The 22,771-nt window shown below is 32.7% G+C and overlaps 1 protein-coding gene across 1 annotated transcript in view; it reads left to right on the top strand.

Moving 5' to 3' along the window:
* Positions 1-2,464: 2,464 nt before the first annotated feature.
* LOC127707687 (85/88 kDa calcium-independent phospholipase A2-like) overlaps positions 2,465-22,771 on the top strand; it is a 30,223-nt gene continuing 9,916 nt past the window's right edge. The window contains exons 1-10 of the mRNA XM_052212351.1: positions 2,465-2,621; positions 3,079-3,180; positions 5,920-6,135; positions 7,846-8,023; positions 13,541-13,731; positions 14,190-14,286; positions 15,195-15,377; positions 19,339-19,454; positions 21,336-21,484; positions 21,768-21,847. Of these exons, the coding sequence (XP_052068311.1) occupies positions 2,518-2,621; positions 3,079-3,180; positions 5,920-6,135; positions 7,846-8,023; positions 13,541-13,731; positions 14,190-14,286; positions 15,195-15,377; positions 19,339-19,454; positions 21,336-21,484; positions 21,768-21,847 (1,416 nt within the window). The 5' untranslated portion in view covers positions 2,465-2,517. The remainder of the gene's footprint in view (positions 2,622-3,078; positions 3,181-5,919; positions 6,136-7,845; positions 8,024-13,540; positions 13,732-14,189; positions 14,287-15,194; positions 15,378-19,338; positions 19,455-21,335; positions 21,485-21,767; positions 21,848-22,771) is intronic.

Raw genomic sequence — 22,771 nt, 5'->3', positions numbered from 1 at the left:
ACTAGGTTAACCATGACGGAACAGCTGATTTGTGGTTATAAGAGGAGACATGCAGGCTTCACATTGGAATTGTTATACAAATGACAATTAATAAAAATATTGGTTATTCTATAATGAAATGAATATAATAAACAATATGTATTAGTCTATTCACTATTTCTTACAATGAACATGATGAAGTGTGCAGTCGCCACGATACATTTTTGAATCTACAGGCCTGAAGCTGAATTTTACGAAAATTTTAGTTAGATTCTATTGGCCTGTAGAGATGATATTTACAGGCCCGAAAGCATTTTTCAAGCCTGGGCTGGTGGGCCTGTTGTAGAGCGTGAAGACTGAGAGTAGGAATGAAATATTTTCGATCACACTGGGATTTGTCCTGGTGAGAGTTCCTCCATCGTTGAATTTTCATCGGATCCATGGAGATCTCTGATACATGTAGCATCACTTTTGCATTGTTGCATTGGATATTTTCTCTTGTTACATGAAAATATTAAGGAAATACTGTAATGGCTGACAAATAACAATAAGGTGTATTGTGAAACTTGACCCTTTTGAGAATTTAAGTCACTTTATTCTGTAGTATCAGATTTTTTTTGGTGACGGAAATATGTACAATGTATTAGTGATCAATCAAAAGATCTTTCTTTTGGTAGAAGTATCACCAAAAAGAAGAATAAGTTATGAGCGATATTTTTCTCCTGGAAGATGATAGTCAAAACTGTAAGTTACACACAATTGAATTGTTCTGAATTTTTTTTTAGAATCTACATTGACTTGAATAATAACTTTCTAATAACTGAGATTTTCCCCAACTACAAAATGCAGACATACATGTATGTCTCACCAACAATAATAAAAAATTAAACTCAATATTTCATTACAAAAATGCAATTTATATATCGATCTCCAAAAAGTATTAGCAGACAAATAGTGATAAGGTGTACATTAAATTGTCAGAAACACTATCCTTAATGATTGAAAGTTCTTAAATTAAAATACACTAAACCGTAGTGCAAGAATAGAAATGACAACCTCAAAATGCAAATATTGTGACTGAATTCTGTAATGCATGTTATAAGAGTTGACATGCTTGTAAGTTTTTGACATTGTTATGGTAACTGGTTTTTGCAGTAGAACCTGAGACCTGGTGACAAAAATGTCAGGCTATGTCATTGGGATAAGCATTTTTCAGAAAATAAATATTTACAATGATTTATGAATAAGATCACACTTAAAGTAAAAATCCCTGAATTCCATGAACTTGCAAGAGAATCAATTTGTAATCATCAACAACATATAATGTTTATGAAAAATTTGATTTTGTTTGAAGCAGCATGATTCAATAATGTCTTTCTTAAATCATGATGGCTCCTGAAGAAAATTTATTGTGTAAACTTAAAAGGGTTGATTTTTGAGATTCTGAGTTAGAGTGTTTATTTTTTTATTTGAAAACTGAGGAACTGTAGCTTTTTGGTCCTGTGCTGAATTCTTATTTGTGTGAATATTACCATAAAATAAAAAAAATTAAAATAAATAAAGGAACCATAACCATTACAGTAACAAAACTAGTTATTTAGCTGCCCATCAGCTTGTTAATTATGTAGTCAATATAATAGATGCAGCAAAGTTTTACACCACAACTTCACATGTGTATTGATTTGCTGACCAAATAATCTACATTTGGAAAGAGAAATTTATGTTTTAAAAAGTGTTGGCAGAATATTTTTGTGCTGCCAAAGTGGATAAATCTTTAAAGCCAAATCATTTATTCATTCAAGAGAAACCAAAACTGGTTTAAACAATTCAAAAACTGTTTTAAGTATGTATATATACATGTATTTATTACTGATAAGTTCTAAGGACAGGCTTATTAGAACGTTTAATGATCATGGTGATGATATCCATTTATAAATTTTGACAACAAATTTGTATCCTTTGAACTTTTTCTAACCTGAAATAGAAAACCAATGTTGCCCTCACTAAAACAAGACACAACCCTATTCAGATAACAAAACAGCTGGCTATTCCTTCACTTAAACATACATATTAAAAACTGAGCATTGTGCATTCCATCATAAGACATAAATGCAAACGAAAGTATTTCTAGTCAACTTATTAGTAATGAAAATTAATATATTCTATTCAAAAATAAAAAAACTTAAAGAAATGTAAACATCATTGTTGAAGGCCGTACGGTGATCTATAGTTGTTAATTTCTGTGTCATTTGGTCTCTTGTGGAGAGTTGTTTCATTGGCAATCATACCACATCTTCTTATTTTTACATAAAACTTTGTACTACACAAAGTATTGGTCTAGAAAAATATAAAAGATTTGGATACAGAATACTGCATTATATTTGGTGTCTGAAATCTTTATTAAATCAAGTAAAAAAATAATTGATTTTAAAAACAATAATACAGATAAAGTTTATAATTATGAATTTTTTTTCTTTCAGAAAGAAACAGGAAATTGAAAGCTGGATTAGACCAGAATAAAAGCTGTGTTTGATCAAAATGTTAAAAAACCTAGTTGATGGTTTCAAAGGTCTGGTTGAAGTAGCAGGAGCCAGCATCAATCCGTACACTGTTAACAATGTTAAGCTTGAAAACTACAAAGAGTAAGCAATTAGTTGATTTATATAAAAGATAGAGTTGACTTTTACATACAGCATAATGAGGGATTTGTTGACTTTGTCACACACGTGACATTTGTAGCATCACTTTCAATTTTGAATTACCGGTAGTACTTTACATATTTCTTAAGTTTTTCATTTTGTTTGTAAACATCAAGATAAAGCAGTTAATATTCAGTATTGACCTTTATTGTATGGCAAAGCCAGAAGCTGTACAAGGGGTTAGATTAAGATTAATATACATATTATGTATGATAATTACTATATTCATAATTTTAGTCTTTCTTTTTTTTGGAAAATAGTGTTTATTTATAACCAATGGCGATAGGCAATTAATTTGAAAAATACAGGCCTGGTTGAAGTAGCAGGTTAAATTATAAAAGTTCTGATGATTTAGTATTATCGTATTTCTCTGACCAAATTTTTGTACAATATGTTTCAGTTATTCTAAACGTGCTGAAGAAGGACACCTGATATTGTATAAGAAACATAGCTGCTATGATTGTATTGTTGTCAGTACTTCTAATCCTGTATCAGTATGGAGGTATTTATAGTTTTTACCTGCCCGAATAAGTCAGTCCCAGTTCTCAACAAAAATTCTGTGTGTCCAACACTATTTGCCTCTGGTAGCGCTATTTCATCCTTTGAACAAGAAGCTGTTCATCTAGTAGATGTGCTTTGGGTCTATTATACTTATTTATAACAGCACCTTTAACATCAAGCTTATTCTAATCACTTAGCGTTATTTTACAACAATTTTTCAGCCTTTGGACCCACCAAATTATATTGTATTGACTATAGAATTGATTATGACACTTGAAAACTGAAATGTATATCCAAGAAATACAAATGTAAATATTGATTTTAACCATGAAAGTGTAAAAGTTTGATATCATTATTTTGCTTAAAATATCATTATAATTCAGTTAACATTTTATCTAGATACAAGAGGTATTTAAAACAAATAGCTGATTAAAATTTAAATTGACCTGATAAATTATATGAACATTACCATAGATTTACACCAGTTCCCATCTGGACATGTAACTTGCTTCGCTTGATAATATTAGAGGTTGAGTTGAATAATATTGAAATAAGCCTTAGAGCTCTGGCAAGAGTTTTTCAGTTTGTTGGTTTACAGATCTGCCGACCCAATTTTTCTGATTTTCAGAAAAAATAAAATTGACATTCCATACTTTTTTATTCCTGCAAACCATGAGAAATGCATTATCCCTGAAATGTAAATAAAAAATATCTTCCTGAAATTAAATGCATTATTTTAGCATGTTAAAAGATTATCAGAAATGATTGCACTTTGTGTTCTTAAAAAATAAAAAATCTAAAAATAATCTTAAGTTTGTGTTTCTAAAAATAGACGATTCAATCTAACCTTGAAATGTTGTTTGCGCAAATAATTTTGCGGAACAAAGTATATGTTAAAAACTCATTACAATAAGTAAGTTTTCCTTTATTGTCATAATTCCTTAAGATTTTTCATTTGATAGATGAAATGGACCCGTCCACACGTGAAAAACGTCAAGTTAAAAGAAAGAGATATCCACAAACAATTGGAAATTTTCTTATTTCATAGATTGGAAAAAATGTTTGTCCATTTGGATATCAAAAACAGGATTGCCTGTCAAAGGATGAAACTGATATCCTCAATTTTGCGGTGGACATGTCTATTACCTTTATGACACGGAGGGTAAAGTGTTATGTTCGTGCAACATGTTTGCAATTTTTATTATACGACCGCAAAAAAAATTTTGTGGTCGTATATTGGTATGACGTTGGCGTCGTCGTCGTCGTGGTCGTCGTCCGAAGACACATTAGTTTTCGCACTCTAACTTTAGTTTAAGTGAATGGATCTCAATGAAATTTTACCATAAGGTTTAATACCACAAAAGGAAGGTGGGGATTGATTTTGGGGGTTATGGTACCAACAGTTAAGGAATTAGGGGCAAAAAATAAGCATTTTTGTAACTTCCAGACATAACTTGTGTGTAAGTGTATGGATCTCTCTGACATTGTACCACAAGGTTCCATATCTCAAAGGGAATGCTGGGATTGATTTTGGGGGTAATTGCCTCCAAATTTTAGGAATTAGGGGCCAAAAAGGGGCCAAAAACAAGCATTTTTCTAGTTTCATGAAAATAACTTGTGTGTAAGTGTATGGATCTCTCTGACATTGTATCACAAGGTTCCATATCACAAAGGGAATGCTGGGATTGAGTTTGGGGGTAATTGCCTCCAAATTTTAGGAATTAGGGGCCAAAAAGGGGCAAAAAACAAGCATTTTTCTAGTTTCATGACAATAACTTATGTGTAAGTATATGGATCTTTATGAAATTGTACTACAAGGTTCCATATCACAAAGGGAAAGCTGGAATTGAGTTTGGGGGTAATTGCCCAAAAAGTTTAGGAATAAGGGCCCAAAAAGGGGCCAAAAATAAGCATTTTTCTAGTTTCCAGACAATAACTTGTGTTCAAGTGTATGGATCTCTCTGAAATTGTACTGCAAGGTACCATACCACAAAGGGAAGGCTGGGATTGAGTTTGGGGGTGATGAATCATAAGGGGGTTCAAAAAATTTGGGGGGGGGGATTTTTTTTCCTTTTTTTTTCTTTAAAATTTTCCATTTTAAATTGGTTATTTCTGATTTATATATAAAAGCAAATAATAATGATATGGTTTGAATAGGTAAATTAAAAAATTTTAAGTTCTTAGACCACTTTCATTCTGTGCCAGAAACCTATGCTGTGTCAAATATTTAATTACAATCCAAATTCAGTGCTGTATCAAGCTTGAATGTTGTGTCCATACTTGGCCCAACTGTTCAGGGTTCGACCTCTGCGGTCGTATCAAGCTGCGCCCCAGCGGAGCATTTTATTTCACTTTTTTTCATGTTTAATCTCATTATTCATCATGAATGTTGATAAAATGCAACATGTAGCTGTTTTTTTTTTTTTTTTTATTTTCCTGTTTTTCCGTGGACATACCCCCCCTTTTTACAAACTTATATGATGATGGCATGCATTGTATGTTTAAAACAGTTGAGCAATAATATTTGGAACTAAGAAATTATGACAAAAAAGCATACCAAAATTATTGTTAGTAAGCTGAAAGATATATATATTTTTTATATACATATTTATTTCTTATAAGAATTTTTTTTCTTTTTTTTTCCCAACTGACCAACCGGACTTTTTCATATAAAAATCTGTAAACCAACAAATTGAAAAACCCTGGCCTCACCTTATAATATCATTTGTTTTCTTGGCAGCATATTTAGGTTAACCAGTGACGGTGAAGCTTATGCCCAGTTTGGTTTATATGCATCTAAACTGAATGTTTTGATTGCTAGGAGCAGCTCAGTGTTTGTAGGTGACAATCTTCAGAAAATCACTGATGTGATTAAAGAACATTCATCATGGACACCTATACATATAGCAGCATACCTAGGATTTTACGAATTCATTAGGCAGCCTGATATAAAAAGGTATAAATAAATGTGGTAAATACATGTATCTTCAATTACAATAAAAAAATAAGGAGATGTAGTATGATTGCCAATGAGACAACTATCCACCAAAGTTCAAATGGTGTGGATGTAAGCAATTATAGTCAACTGTACAGGCCTTCAACAATGAGAAAAACCCATACGATATAGTCTGCTATAAAAGGCCCTGACATTAAAAATATGAACAATTCAATTGAGAAACTAACAGCCTAATTTATAACAAAATATTCACGAAAAACAAATAAGACAGACATGAACCAAAGACAAAGATCTATAGGCTCCTGACTTGGGACAGGCACATGTAGAATGTGGCGGGGTTAAACATGTTTGAAGGCGCCAACCCTTGCCCTAACCTGGGACAGTGGTGTAACAGTACATAATAAGAACAAATTATAGAAATCAGTTGAAAAGGGCTTAATTCATCAGATCGATACAAAGCAGAAAAAACATCTAAGAAAAACACAGACTGGACGTGGCATGGTATTTTTACATCCATCACAACACAAAGTACCAATCTAATAGTACTCGCAGTTACTGACAGCTTGTTCAAAGCCAATAACAGCCAATAAAAAAATCCTGTATTTAAAACTAAAATATTAATCAGTACACATCCAGCATCCAATGGATTTCATTAACAGTCAAAGAAAAACATGACCTTGTGCAATGCCAAAATATAGGTATCTACAGATTGTAGTATCTTGAATGTGTATATGTGTATAACAATATCATTTAGTATGATTTTAATTTACTGATGACAAAATCAATATTCATACCAATAAAAACAATATTCAAAGATCTAATTACAGTATTGAATTGGTAACCTTTTAGAATAATTTTATTTAAAGGATTGATAAGTTTAACCGGATCGTATCTAAATTTCCAGGCTCGGTTAACAACATCACTGTAAAAACGAGGATTCCGTTTAAAATAAGTTTTCTGCAGGTACAGCCAAACTTCCAAACCAAATCTTTGTATCTATGGAAGAAATTCATTAGGCAGCCTGATATTATAAGGTATAAGTAAATGTGGTAAATATATCCAACTTGACTTTAAATGGTGATGTATTAGCATTAACAACAACCTAGTATCATTTTGAATTGTCTTGCTCACAGCTTTTATGGTGTTTCGATCATTTAGTGAGAAAACATTTAAGTTATGCAATCTGTCAAATTTAAAATCATGATATTCATTATATCTGGAAGACATTACAGTTTGAACTTTGCACATACATGAATTCATTGATTTTATGCAAAGTTCCCATTATTTTGCAATGCTTCAATTTATTTTTAAAGTCAAATAAGGCCGTTTTCACACTTTATGCTTTAATCAATGATAAACCCTGCCGCATTTTTGCGCCTTTCCCAAGTCAGGAGCCTCTGGCCTTTGTTAGTCTTGTATCATTTTTAATTTTAGTTTCTTGTGTATAATTTGGAGTTTAGTATGATGTCCATTATCACTGAACTAGTATATATATTTGTTTAGGGGCCAGCTGAAGGACGCCTCCGGGTGCGGGAGTTTCTCGCTGCATTGAAGACCCATTGGTGACCTTCGGCTGTTGTCGGCTCTATGGTCGGGTTGTTGTCTCTTTGACACATTCCCCATTTCCATTCTCAATTTTATTTATTAAAGTAAATTTGCTGAGAATCTTGGAATACTGAAAATTTGTAAATTTCTTCCTTTCTATTTCAGCAAAATAAATGATAAAACAACAACTTCAGAGGCCACACCTCTAATGACAGCAGTAATGGGTAAACAGTTCCAGTGTATAGAACAGTTATTACAGTCTGGGGCATCTCTACATAGGCAGGATAACAGTGGTGACAGTGCCTATCACTATGCTGTTAGATTTGAACCTAAGTGTATACCGGTAAGTTCAAGTGTGAGGAGTTTAAAATACTTTTATTTCTGTGGATTTATTATTTGTGGGGTCAGCTTTTGTGAAGTTTTGTTGGTACAGGTGAACCACAAATTAATCAAGTTGTCCAACAATATACAATTTTTTATTATAGACTTATACGAGAATTATTCAAAACCAAATTATCCAGTATCTGAGAAAATGCAAAAAAATAGTTTGATAAATTAGGTTCCTTACACAAAATGAGATGGTACTATTTGAAAGGAATTTGCTCTTCATCTTCGTACTTTATTTGACCTTTTCAACATTTTCTTATTCAAGCGTCACTGATGAGTCTTTTGTAAACCAAACGTGCATCTGGCGCAAATACAAAATTTCAATCCTGGTATCTATGATGAGTTTATTTGCCCCCTAAATAGTATGTATACCAAACTATCTTAAATTTTTAAAGATTTATTTGTTGAAAATATGTATTTCAAGAAATTATTAATTTGGTTACACAGATCATCATACAATACTGGACTGTTTAAAGCACACATTCATAGAAATATTATAGGGCACGACACAACCATCATACAATACCTGGACTGTGTAAAGCACACATTCATAGAAATAGGGCATGACACAACCATCATACAATACTGGACTGTTTAAAGCGCACATTCATAGAAATAGGGCATGACACAACCATTATACAATACGTGGACTGTGTAAAGCACACATTCATAGAAATAGGGCATGACACAACCATCATACATTACCTGGACTGTGTAAAGTACACATTCATAGAAATAGGGCATGACACAACCATCATACAATACCTGGACTGTGTAAAGCACACATTCAAAGAAATATTATAGGGCATGACACAACCATCATACAATACCTGGACTGTGTAAAGCACACATTCATAGAAATATTATAGGGCATGACACAACCATCATACAATACTTGGACACTGTAAAGCACACATTCATAGAAATAGGGCATGACACAACCATCATACAATACCTGGACTGTGTAAAGCACACATTCATAGAAATAGGGCATGACACAACCATCATACAATACTGGACTGTTTAAAGCACACATTCATAGAAATATTATAGGGCATGACACAACCATCATACAATACTGGACTGTTTAAAGCACACATTTATAGAAATAGGGCATGACACAACCATCATAAAATACTGGACTGCTAAAGCACAAATTCATAGAAATAGGGCATGACACAACCATCATACAATACCTGGACTGTGTAAAGCACACATTCATAGAAATAGGGCATGACACAACCATCATACAATACTGGACTGTGTAAAGCACACATTCATAGAAATAGGGCATGACACAACCATCATACAATACCTGGACTGTGTAAAGCACACATTCATAGAAATATTATAGGGTACGACACAACCATCATACAATACTGGACTGTTTAAATCACACATTTATAGAAATAGGGCATGACACAACCATCATACCATACCTGGACTGTGTAAAGCACACATTCATAGAAATATTATAGGGCATGAAACAAGCATCATACAATACCTGGACTGTGTAAAGCACACATTCATAGAAATAGGGCATGACACAACCATCATACAATACCTGAACTGTGTAAAGCACACATTCATAGAAATATTATAGGGCACGACACAACCATCATACAATATCGGACTGTTTAAAGCACACATTCATAGAAATAGGGCATGACACAACCATCATACAATACCTGGACTGTGTATAGCACACATTCATAGAAATATTATAGGGCATGACACAACCATCATACAATACTGGACTGTGTAAAGCACACATTCATAGAAATAGGGCATGACACAACCATCATACAATACTGGACTGTTTAAAGCGCACATTCATAGAAATAGGGCATGACACAACCATCATACAATACGTGGACTGTGTAAAGCACACATTCGTAGAAATAGGGCATGACACAACCATCATACATTACCTGGACTGTGTAAAGTACACATTCATAGAAATAGGGCATGACACAACCATCATACAATACCTGGACTGTGTAAAGCACACATTCAAAGAAATATTATAGGGCATGACACAACCATCATACAATACCTGGACTGTGTAAAGCACACATTCATAGAAATATTATAGGGCATGACACAACCATCATACAATACTTGGACACTGTAAAGCACACATTCATAGAAATAGGGCATGACACAACCATCATACAATACCTGGACTGTGTAAAGCACACATTCATAGAAATAGGGCATGACACAACCATCATACAATACTGGACTGTTTAAAGCACACATTCATAGAAATATTATAGGGCATGACACAACCATCATACAATACTGGACTGTTTAAAGCACACATTTATAGAAATAGGGCATGACACAACCATCATAAAATACTGGACTGCTAAAGCACAAATTCATAGAAATAGGGCATGACACAACCATCATACAATACCTGGACTGTGTAAAGCACACATTCATAGAAATAGGGCATGACACAACCATCATACAATACTGGACTGTGTAAAGCACACATTCATAGAAATAGGGCATGACACAACCATCATACAATACCTGGACTGTGTAAAGCACACATTCATAGAAATAGGGCATGACACAACCATCATACAATACTGGACTGTTTAAAGCACACATTTATAGAAATAGGGCATGACACAACCATCATAAAATACTGGACTGCTAAAGCACAAATTCATAGAAATAGGGCATGACACAACCATCATACAATACCTGGACTGTGTAAAGCACACATTCATAGAAATAGGGCATGACACAACCATCATACAATACTGGACTGTGTAAAGCACACATTCATAGAAATAGGGCATGACACAACCATCATACAATACCTGGACTGTGTAAAGCACACATTCAAAGAAATATTATAGGGCATGACACAACCATCATACAATACCTGGACTGTGTAAAGCACACATTCATAGAAATATTATAGGGCATGACACAACCATCATACAATACTTGGACACTGTAAAGCACACATTCATAGAAATAGGGCATGACACAACCATCATACAATACCTGGACTGTGTAAAGCACACATTCATAGAAATAGGGCATGACACAACCATCATACAATACTGGACTGTTTAAAGCTCACATTCATAGAAATAGGGCATGACACAACCATCATACAATACTGGACTGTTTAAAGCACACATTCATAGAAATAGGGCATGACACAACCATCATAAAATACTGGACTGCTAAAGCACAAATTCATAGAAATAGGGCATGACACAACCATCATACAATACTGGATTTTTTAAAGCACACATTCATAGAAATAGGGCATGACACAACCATCATACAATACCTGGACTGTGTAAAGCACACATTCATAGAAATAGGGCATGACACAACCATCATACAATACCTGGACTGTGTAAAGCACACATTCATAGAAATAGGGCATGACACAACCATCATACAATACCTGGACTGTGTAAAGTACACATTCATAGAAATAGGGCATGACACAACCATCATACAATACCTGGACTGTGTAAAGCACACATTCATAGAAATATTATAGGGCACGACACAACCATCATACAATACTGGACTGTTTAAATCACACATTTATAGAAATAGGGCATGACACAACCATCATACAATACCTGGACTTGTGTAAAGCACACATTCATAGAAATATTATAGGGCATGAAACAACCATCATACAATACCTGGACTGTGTAAAGCACACATTCATAGAAATAGGGCATGACACAACCATCATACAATACCTGAACTGTGTAAAGCACACATTCATAGAAATATTATAGGGCACGACACAACCATCATACAATACTGGACTGTTTAAAGCACACATTCATAGAAATAGGGCATGACACAACCATCATACAATACCTGGACTATGTAAAGCACACATTCATAGAAATATTATAGGGCATGACACAACCATCATACAATACTGGACTGTGTAAAGCACACATTCAAAGAAATAGGGCATGACACAACCATCATACAATACCTGGACTGTTTAAAGCACACATTCATAGAAATAGGGCATGACACAACCATCATACAATACCTGGACTGTGTAAAGTACACATTCATAGAAATAGGGCATGACACAACCATCATACAATACTGAACTGTTTAAAGCACACATTCATAGAAATAGGGCATGACACAACCATCATATAATACTGGACTGTTTAAAGCACACATTCATAGAAATAGGGCATGACACAACCATCATACAATACCTGGACTGTGTAAAGCACACATTCATAGAAATAGGGCATGACACAAACATCATACAATACCTGGACTGTGTAAAGCACACATTCATAGAAATAGGACATGACACAACCATCATACAATACCTGGACTGTGTAAAGCACACATTCATAGAAATAGGGCATGACACAACCATCATATAATACTGGACTGTTTAAAGCACAAATTCATAGAAATATTATAGGGCATGACACAACCATTATCCAAAAACATACAAGAGAAATATAATTTGTAAATACAGTCGAAACTCATTATGTGGAACTCGTTTTGTTGAAAACTCTGATGAGTCAAAGTAATTACTCGGTCCCAGTAAAATTCCAGTTTGATCAATGCATGATTACCTCTGATGAGTCGAACTCGGTTGATTCGAATACTCAGTTAAGTCAAGTAAATTTTATAGTCCCGTCGATGTATAATTAAGGTAAATTGACCCCCATGTCTCGAAGTTCGAAAGTAAAAACTTTCGAAAGATGCAGACCTTATGATAAAAATTCAAGTCAGATGTATTTCTTATGTAACCTAATCATTTTCAAAAGAGATTAAAGCTAAGTAAACATACTTGTTTGTATAACAGTTAAAATGACATGTACATGATGACAGGTAATTAACACCTTTGTTGATCGTCCAAGTGGAACGTTAGTGTGTTGAACATATTTCACCTGATATAAAAACGAAACAAATGTGATTGACCCAAGCCGAGATTAAATGAATCGTTAGAATTAAAATTCATTAATTACAATAAATAAAGTTAAAACAGTTATGATAAATTTATAATAATTTAGCATAAAGCAGACGACCTCATCAGAGACCGTTTAGATCTTGTTCGTTCCGCGAGTGATTTCATAAATAAAAAATGACTGACTTTTGTAAATACTTGTGTTTACTATTGATTTTTTTTGTGCATGATTTGTATCTGTACTTGTGTGTTTAATTATTAAGAAGGACCAAAATATAGAGATTGAATAAACAATCATAAAGTGTCATATCGAAAAAAGGCATACTGTTCAAAGTATCTAGTTTACACAAATCTCATACAGTATTTCATGCATTCCAATTTTATGACGACACACTCCACCTCGGATGAGTCGCGGATAAGTCGAATACTTTGGTCCGGTCCCTTTGACTTCGACATAACAAGGTTCGACTGTATGAAAATTTGTAAACCATTTTATACAATATTTTTATTTAATTTTTGTTATAGATCCTTTCTCAGTATGATAGAGATGGTGTTAAAGACTTCTACAATAATAAGGGACAAACAGCACTATACATGGCATGTGAAAAGGGCATGCCTGATGCTGTCGAAGAACTTCTTAAGGCAGGGGTTAGGCCAGATATCTCAGCATGTGACATGTTGCCTATACATGTAGCTATGAAAACAAATAACATTAGGTATTAAAATTTGTATGTAATTTTCTCTTATAAAGAAATCCATGTAATTTAATTTTATAGTTGGTTTTAATCTTGCATATGATTGAAAAATCAAGGAACAATGTACATACATATTACTTATCCTGCAAATTGATTATAACAATTTGAACATTGATTATAACAATTTGAACATAATCTCAATATTTTGACTTTCACCTATAGCTAGTATAACCAAATTTTGTATGGATGTTGTTAATGATGAGACTTTAAAGCAAGCAATTGTCACCAGACCTTGTACCCATTGGCTGAAGAAGATAGGTTAAGTTTTCAAAAAAAGAACAAGAGTTTTGGCAAATCCTAATAAGTAAAGCTTTGACAAAGGAACTGTATTGTAATCAGATTGTGAAAACAACATAAATTCTGCCCTATACAAAAAGTTTAGCTTAAAAGAATAATTGCACATTTTTTTCTTTGTTTAGAAATTTAGAGCTAATATGTGAGAAGCATGTGGGCCAATTATTTGCTAAAGATCATAAATATGGAGGGACACCTGCTCATTGGGTGAGAAAGAGAGAGGTAGGTTATATAGATCATTATTGTCTACCTTAATTCATGGTACATGATGACTGAACATAGATTTGAATTATTTTAGCAGTCCAATGTTTAAGAATTAAGCCCTGAAAAGATCCATATTAAAAACAAATTAAAAAAACTTGTAGGTAAATTGATGTCTTTTGATGGAATTCAGTTTATTTTCTGCTATAGGAGTGACAATACACAAAAGGACATGATGTACTACAAAGTTTTTGAAAGCATATAAAAAATATGCTATCAAAAACTTTGTGGTACAACATGTCCTCTTGTGTATTATCACTCTTTTAGCAAAGTGAAAATCAGGGGTGAATTGTAATTTGCAGGAAATCTGCTCTTACATTGAATAGTGTTATCATAGGAAGGCTACAAAAATACTGGTCTTATATAAGAAAATGCCTAACAGGAAGTGACTTCAGAAGTGGAAAACTCCTTTATTCCCAACAACCATGAAAACTCCTTTATTCCTAAAAACCATGAAAACTTGTTGTTTTTTAAATTCAAATGTTATGTAATGTGACAGAGTTCTGCTGCATTAATAAGATTTTGAATTATGTCTGCATATATGATAAAATATCTATGTCTGAGGCCATTTTTCATGGTATCAAAAAAGTAATACACAGAAATTAAATGGGATGGTATACTTGTTTACCACTATCCATTCATCCTTCCATCTGTCAGTCCCATAAAGTTTTCGCTGTATATTTCTCCGAGACTACAAATCAGAGCTTTCTAAAATTAAATTTCAAGCTTCATGTTAACAAGCTATATTGTATACTGCATTTCCACCGTTCGATGAGATGGTACCTGAGAAACCCTTATTCATTTTCAAAACCATAGATAATCTATAAACATGTCTGAATCTGAATCTTAAGGAAATATATAATTTTTAGGTTGCAGAAAGGTTGCTTAAACTAGGATGTGATGTGAACATAGCTAGTGACACAGGACATACTCCTTTACATGTTATGTTGAAAAAAGATAGGAGAGATTGTATTATGGAACTATTGGTACATGGAGCTGATACAAGAGCTGGAGATGTGTATGGGAATACACCACTGCATGTAGCTATTCAGGTAATACATCATTAAGGTCAAGTTACAGTAAATGGGCTATGTCACAGATTTTTCTAAAAATTTTCATACAACTTATGCTCGTTAAACTATAACTGAAAATTGAAAAAAATAATATATTTATCTCTTTTATTATCTAAAATATTACTGATTGAATTCTTTCAAAATAGGTTAACATTAGTATAGAAAGCACATAAAATCAGCGAAAAACCTACTTAAATTTGTCTTAAAATCATCAAATCTCCAATTTCTAATACATAGATTTTTCTGAAAAAAACTATATGTTGTTGATACATACATAAATTTTTGTTTTATTGATATAAAATAATCATGTGGTCATGACTTCGTTTTTTTGTCTAATAATCAATCTGTTACCTATTGGGTAGTGAAAAAAGTCAAAAATTGACGTTTTACAGACTGCAACGCTATGACGTTACTATTATTTCGACGTTTTGTGGTATTTTTTCACATAGAATACCACTTTGAATGATGTGTAAAAACGAAGGCCATGGTCCTATCAATATTTTACCACACTAAAACGGAAATTTATGTATCAACCACATACAGTTTAAAAAAAAAATTCTTTGAATTAGAAATTGGAGACTTGATTTTAACATTTAACATCAGACAATTAAAACAAACATATAACAATTAAAATCATAAAACTATAACTGATAATATTCAACACCAAACAACTAAAACTAATTACATTTGACATCAGACATATACAACTGATTACATTTGACATCAGACATCTGAAATTAGATATTTTGAACATCAGAAAACTGAAACTGATTACCCAAGTTCATTTAACACCAGACAACTGAAACTAATTACATACAACATCAACATCAACAACTGAAACTGATTGACTTTCACTTCAGACAATTCAAACTGTTCACATTTAAACCAGACAACTGAAACTGATTACATTTGATATCAGACAACTTACACTGATTACATTTGATATCAGACAACTTACACTGATTACATTTGATATCAGACAACTAAAACTGATTACATTTGACACCAGACAACTTAAACTAATTACATTTGACATCAGACACCTTAAACTGATAACTATGAACATCAGAAAACTAAAACTGTTTACACTTAACATCAGACAACTCAAACTATTTACACTTGTCTTTAGACATCTCAAACGGATTACATTTGACATTAGACAACTAAAACTGTTCTCATTTACATTGGGCAACTAAAACTGATTACATTTGACATAAGACAATTAAAACTAATTACATTTGACATCAGACATATAAAATGATAACATTTGACATTAGACATCTGAAACTGGATATATTTATCGTCAGACAACTGACACTGATGACATTTAATATCAGACAACTGTAACTAGTTACCTTTAACATTAACAACTGAAACTAATTAATTTTGATATCAGACAACTGAAACTAATCACATTCACACCAGACAACTAAAGCTGATTACACTGAGCATCAGACTAAAACTGATTACTTTTGACATCAGACAACTGAAATTGGTTACATTTGTCACTAGCCAAATTGAATTGATCTCATTTGACAGGAGACAACTAAAACACAACACTTTTGACATCAGACAACTAAAGCAGATTACATTTGACATCAAATAACTAAAATGGATTACATTTGACATTGTGCTTTCTATACAAATGTTCACCTATTTTAAAAGAAATCACTCAGTAATATTTCAGATAATAAAAGAGATGAATTTATTATTTTTTCGATTTCCAGTTCAAAGTTTGATGTGCCAAAGTTGTATGCAAAATTTTAGCAAAATCTGTGACATAGCCCATTTACTGTTCCTTGACCTTAAATTAACTGGAGAGTTGAGCTGATACAAGAGCTGGAGATATGTATGGGAATACACCATTGCATGTATCTATTCAGGTAATACATCATAGAATTAACTGGAGAGTTAAACTGATTCAAATCCTTGAGATATGTTTAGTAATGTTGTAAACATGGATATTTTTTAGGGTTGTTATTTTTATGATTTCAATGCATAAACCTTTTGCGAGGGAGTTAACTTCTTACATCAGTGGCAAGTATGCATTTCACATCAATATTGTTGCTTTCTACAACATAATCATAAATTAAGGAAACAAGTTTATGATACATAACACTAAATCTATATGTTTCACCATTTGTTTGCATAGCTAGCTGTATTTATTTATTTATTTATATGTATTTATTATATTAAATTTTGAGTTGTAAACTGGACAGTTGAGCTGATCTAATCCTTCAGATATGTATAGTAACTTACATTGCTACAGGTAATCATAAAATTAACTGGAAAGTTCAGATGATTCAAATCCTTGAGATGTTATAGTTATACACCACTATAAATTAATAACTGTTCAGGTAATCATAGAGTTACATGAGCTAATGTTGAATGGAGCTGATTCAAATGTATGAGATATGAATGATAATAATACACTACATAAAAGTGTTCAAATAATCATATAATGACTGGTGAGTGAACCTGATTCACAGGCTTGAGATTGATATAGTGATTCATGTTCAGGTAATCATAGAGTGATTGGTGAGTTGATCTGATTCACAGGCTGGAGATTGATATAGTGATTCATCTCTACATATATCAGTTCAGGCAATCATAGAGTGATTGGTGAGTTGATCTGATTCACAGGTTGGAGATTGATATAGTGATTCATCTCTACATATAGCTGTTCAGGTAATCATAGAGTGATTGGTGAGTTGATCTGATTCACAGGTTGGAGATTAATATAGTGATTCATCTCTACATATAGCTGTTCAGGTAATTATAGAGTGATTGGTGAGTTGATCTGATTCACAGGTTGGAGATTGATATAGTGATTCATCTCTACATATAGCTGTTCAGGTAATCATAGAGTGATTGGTGAGTTGATCTGATTCACAGATTGGAGATTGATATAGTGATTCATCTCTACATATAGCTATTCAGGTAATCATAGAGTGATTGGTGAGTTGAAGCTAGATGTAGTTGATGCATTTGACTTCAGGGAAAGAGTCATCATGTTACCAGTGAATGGTAACTTACACAGGTTCATTATGTGTTGTTTATACATATAGCAGTTAAGGAAATGAAACAAGGTGAGAACATAGTTTATAACTAAGTTGAAATTGATCTTTTAATTAGCTTTCATTAACTGTGAGTACTCGTAGATTAGTATGTTGTGTCTTTTTGTTATTTGTTTTTGTCTTTTGTACTGATCTGACGAGTCAAGTCCTTTCCAACTGATTTTGACTGTTTTTCCTTATTTTGTGTTGCTACACCACTGTTTCAGATGTTGGAGAGTGTTCAGGGCAAGGGTTGAACTCTCACAAATTTGTTAAACCTTCTTCATCTGCCTGTCCCAAGCCAGACTAATCCTGTAATCCAGTGGTTGTCCTATGTTCTGTCTCTCATATTTACTTTTAGTTCATTGTAGTATATATATCAGGCTGTTAGTTTTATCTTTTGATTATTTCCTATTTTTAATACTGGGACATTTTACAGCTTATATTTACCATATGGTATGGGTTTTGCTCATGGCTGAAGGCTGAACAGTGTTCAATAACTGTTCACATCTTTGTCCATTGGTCTTTATGGATATTTATCTTATTGGCAACTATACCACATCTACTTACATTTATAAGGGTTTACTAATGCTAACTCTGATACACAAAAATTGCTATAGTTCATAGTGTGAAATAATGTCTTGGTGTTTTTAAACTGTAAGAGGTAGATTTCTTAGAAAACATGACTTTATGAGATAAGTTTGAATCAGCGCCTAAACCAGTGTTTATAAAAGTTCATGTAGATGTGTAGAATTTGATGTAAACTGCTAAAGTACTGTGACTGCATTTAATGTTCATATTTACATTCAACCAATCAGATTTAGTGAATCTTTTATCGATTTTTGTGGTTGATAGTTAATTCATTGGTATATTTTTTCTTGTAGAATGATGATGTAGAATTTGTCCGGTTGTTTATAGTGTTTGGAGCTGATGTCAACATGAAAAACAAGGCAGGCCAAACACCAAGACATTTAGCTTCTGTTTCAAAAGAAAAGAATAAGTAAGCCATGAACAATACAGAATTAAATCATATGGTTCATTCACTTATAGTCCAGATTTTTAAAATGTTTATCTTATTGACTTCAAGCAGATAAATGGTTGGTCAAGGATACAAAGTTGCATCTAAATGATTAATGTGTATTTTTCAGGAACATCCTTTTTTTTTAGTAAAAGAATAGTTTTTTATACTGAAAACCAGTGAATAAAATCTAAGTGATTTTTGGAAAATAACATGTATGAATGGAATTGATATTGTTAAGTATTATTTAATACACATGGGTTATGGAAAAAGAATGAGTTGAAAGATCAGCTGACCTTATAAAAGATTAGGTATACCTTCCAGTGGTGTGAGAAATTCTGTATAAGAATAAGGACAACAGATTTTGTACTACTGACATAAGTGAACAATATACAAAACTTTAATTTAGAAAAATATCAGAACCTATATCTATCAAATGAGAGGACTTGTAACTTCGCCTGAAAACAAATTGAAATCTTCTGTGACAGTGTTGATGGAGATTTCAAATAATAATGAATAGTTTTATTGTGGTTTCAACTTAAATGTAAAATCAGTATGAAATAATGGCTAATTTAAATATTGAGTATGGATATTTAGGAAAGTTTAAGAGTCAGTATGTAGGCCACAGTCTAATTATAACCTTATCTCTCTTTTTATATAAGCATGTTTAAAGTTGCACAAAAGAAAACTACAGAAATGAAATAAATTTACACCAAACATGTACATGTATTAACATAATTTCTGGCAACTATAAGGTTAATTTGATATTTTTTTAGAGCTGTTAAAATATTTTGTACCAGTAATTGTGGAAATCAATATTATTAAGGTAAAGCAGTTTGGTTTAGATGACTTGACATTATATCTACTTCACTTCCACCATAGCAATTTTTGGTGAATTTTTGTCCGAGTTCAGTTTCCAGTTAAAAAATATTAAACTAACAATCAAATAAATTGTAAATAGAGATGCAACTAGAAAAGTGAAAAAGCTTCCTAACTAACTTAAGTTTATCTGACCTCTATTTTCTGATTCAGTGACCTTGATTTATTCAGATCTTAGATTCTAAGTGATCTACAATTATACAACTTGGTGTAAAGAACAAATAGTGGTAGTAGCGTTGATTAATGAGTTATCTTTCTAAGGGTGACTGGTGATTTATTAAGACATTATCCACATGAAAGATGTTGACTTAAGACTCAGTATTTGTATAGATACTGTAACTTTCAAGATGGACATAACCAAAAATACTGTAGCACATATATATATATATATATATATATATACAACTCGTCTAAACATCAGCCCAACAATGTTAGATCTGTAAATTTGCTTTCGCAAATTTTTAGTTCTTCCCTCGCCGGGATTCGAACTCATGCTACTGAGATATCGTGACACCAATTCGCCTGCACTGTATCCGACGCGCTAGACCTTCCGACCACCTAGGCTTCACTATAATAAAGCTTTCGGTGGCCGGGTGTTACCTTTCCTCGTCAGTTTTAATCTAGCGTCGTAATACAGTACATGATATATAAGGCATGAAGATGGAATAGTTACAGATCAGCTGAAATATCTATTGTAAAGGATCCTACAAATTAATGCAAGATACAGTCACAGAAATAATTATATTTATAAGTACGTCTGAACCAGTGACAACTCTACAACAGATTTATCCATCGGATCACCAGCAGTGATGGTGATACATGGCTGTGTACATTCTGTATATACAACTCGTCTAAACATCAGCCCAACAATATATATATATATATATATACATAGTTATTTTCAAGTAAGTGTATAACATTTGCAAAAAATGTATATCTTCTTGAAGTACTTTCTTTAGATGATAACAGTATACTTTGTTTCAGGGACACAATTCTATACATGTTACACATATGTGGTGCTAGACGGTGTGGACACACAACTAAAGGCTGTTGTAAAGGATGTGTAATGGAAGGATCATATGACGGCACTGCTGATGACGCAATGAAAAGTGTGTTGACTATTGATAGGGAAGGTAAATACAGAAACTTATCTGAGTGGAACTAAATACAATAATGCTATGTTCTTCCTCAATGCTGTTGTGCAAATCCAACTTTAGGTATTATTTATAACATCAGAAACCTGTCAATAGAAGTAAAAAGATTTAGGATTCTTCACCTGTTAGTACATTTTTAAGGAATTTTGCAATGAAAAAATTGGGTTTTAGAAATAAACAATTTTAAACCAAGAAAATTAATTATAGTTGGAAAGGTAAATTTTATTGGACAACTGTTTATGTATTGACATATGTTTTGTAGCTATTGTAGATGAAATGTTGTCATCATTTAAAGATCCAGACCAAGATGTTGACACCACAAGTAGTTTAGATAAACACAGGGTAGGTTTAAGATACCACAAGTAGTTTAGATAAACACAGGGTATGTTTAAGACATCACATGCAGTTTAGATAAACACAGGGTAGGTTTAAGACATCACAAGTAGTTTAGATAAACACAGGGTAGGTTTAAGACATCACATGATGTTTAGGTTAACACAGGGTAGGTAAAAGACATCACATGTAGTTTAGATAAACACAGGGTAGGTTTAAGACATCACATGTAGTTTAGTTAAACACAGGGTAGGTTTAAGACATCACATGTAAAGATAAACACAGGGTAGGTTTAAGACATCACATGTAGTTTAGATAAACACAGGGTAGGTTTAAGACACCACAAGTAGTTAAGATAAACACAGGTAGGTTTAAGACACCACAAGTAGTTTGGATAAACACAGGGTAGGTTTAAGTCACCACAAGTAGTTTAGATAAACAAAGGGTAGGTTTAAGACATCACATGTAGTTTAGATTAACACAGGGTAGGTTTAACATCAAAGTAAAGAAATGTTTTGGATTAAACTTCTTGTTGTGTTGATGGGTGTACTGAGTGGATTACATTTTATGTTGTATTTATGAGTGTACATTACATTTTATGTTGTATATATGAGTGTACAGTGTGGATTAAATTTCATGTGGTATTAATGGGTGTACTTTGTGGATTAAATCTCATGTTGTATTAATGGGTGTACTGTGTGGATTAGATTTCATGTTGTGTTAACTTTTCCTGTTGTAATGATGGGTGTATTGTTATATTTCATGTCATGTGTGACTTGGTGTACTCTATGAAATGTATATTCATGTTTGGTTAATAGGTGCATGTATAATATGTTACTTAATGTTTTGAGAATAGGTGTAGTCTAAGAAATAATATTTCATTTTTCAGAAAATCCTTATAACAATAATATTGCATGTGTCAGAAAATCATAG

Source organism: Mytilus californianus, unplaced genomic scaffold (assembly GCF_021869535.1).
Source record: "Mytilus californianus isolate M0D057914Y unplaced genomic scaffold, xbMytCali1.0.p SCAF_7, whole genome shotgun sequence".
Taxonomy (NCBI): Eukaryota; Metazoa; Mollusca; class Bivalvia; order Mytilida; family Mytilidae; genus Mytilus; species Mytilus californianus.
This window is presented reverse-complemented; position numbering and strand designations above follow the sequence as displayed.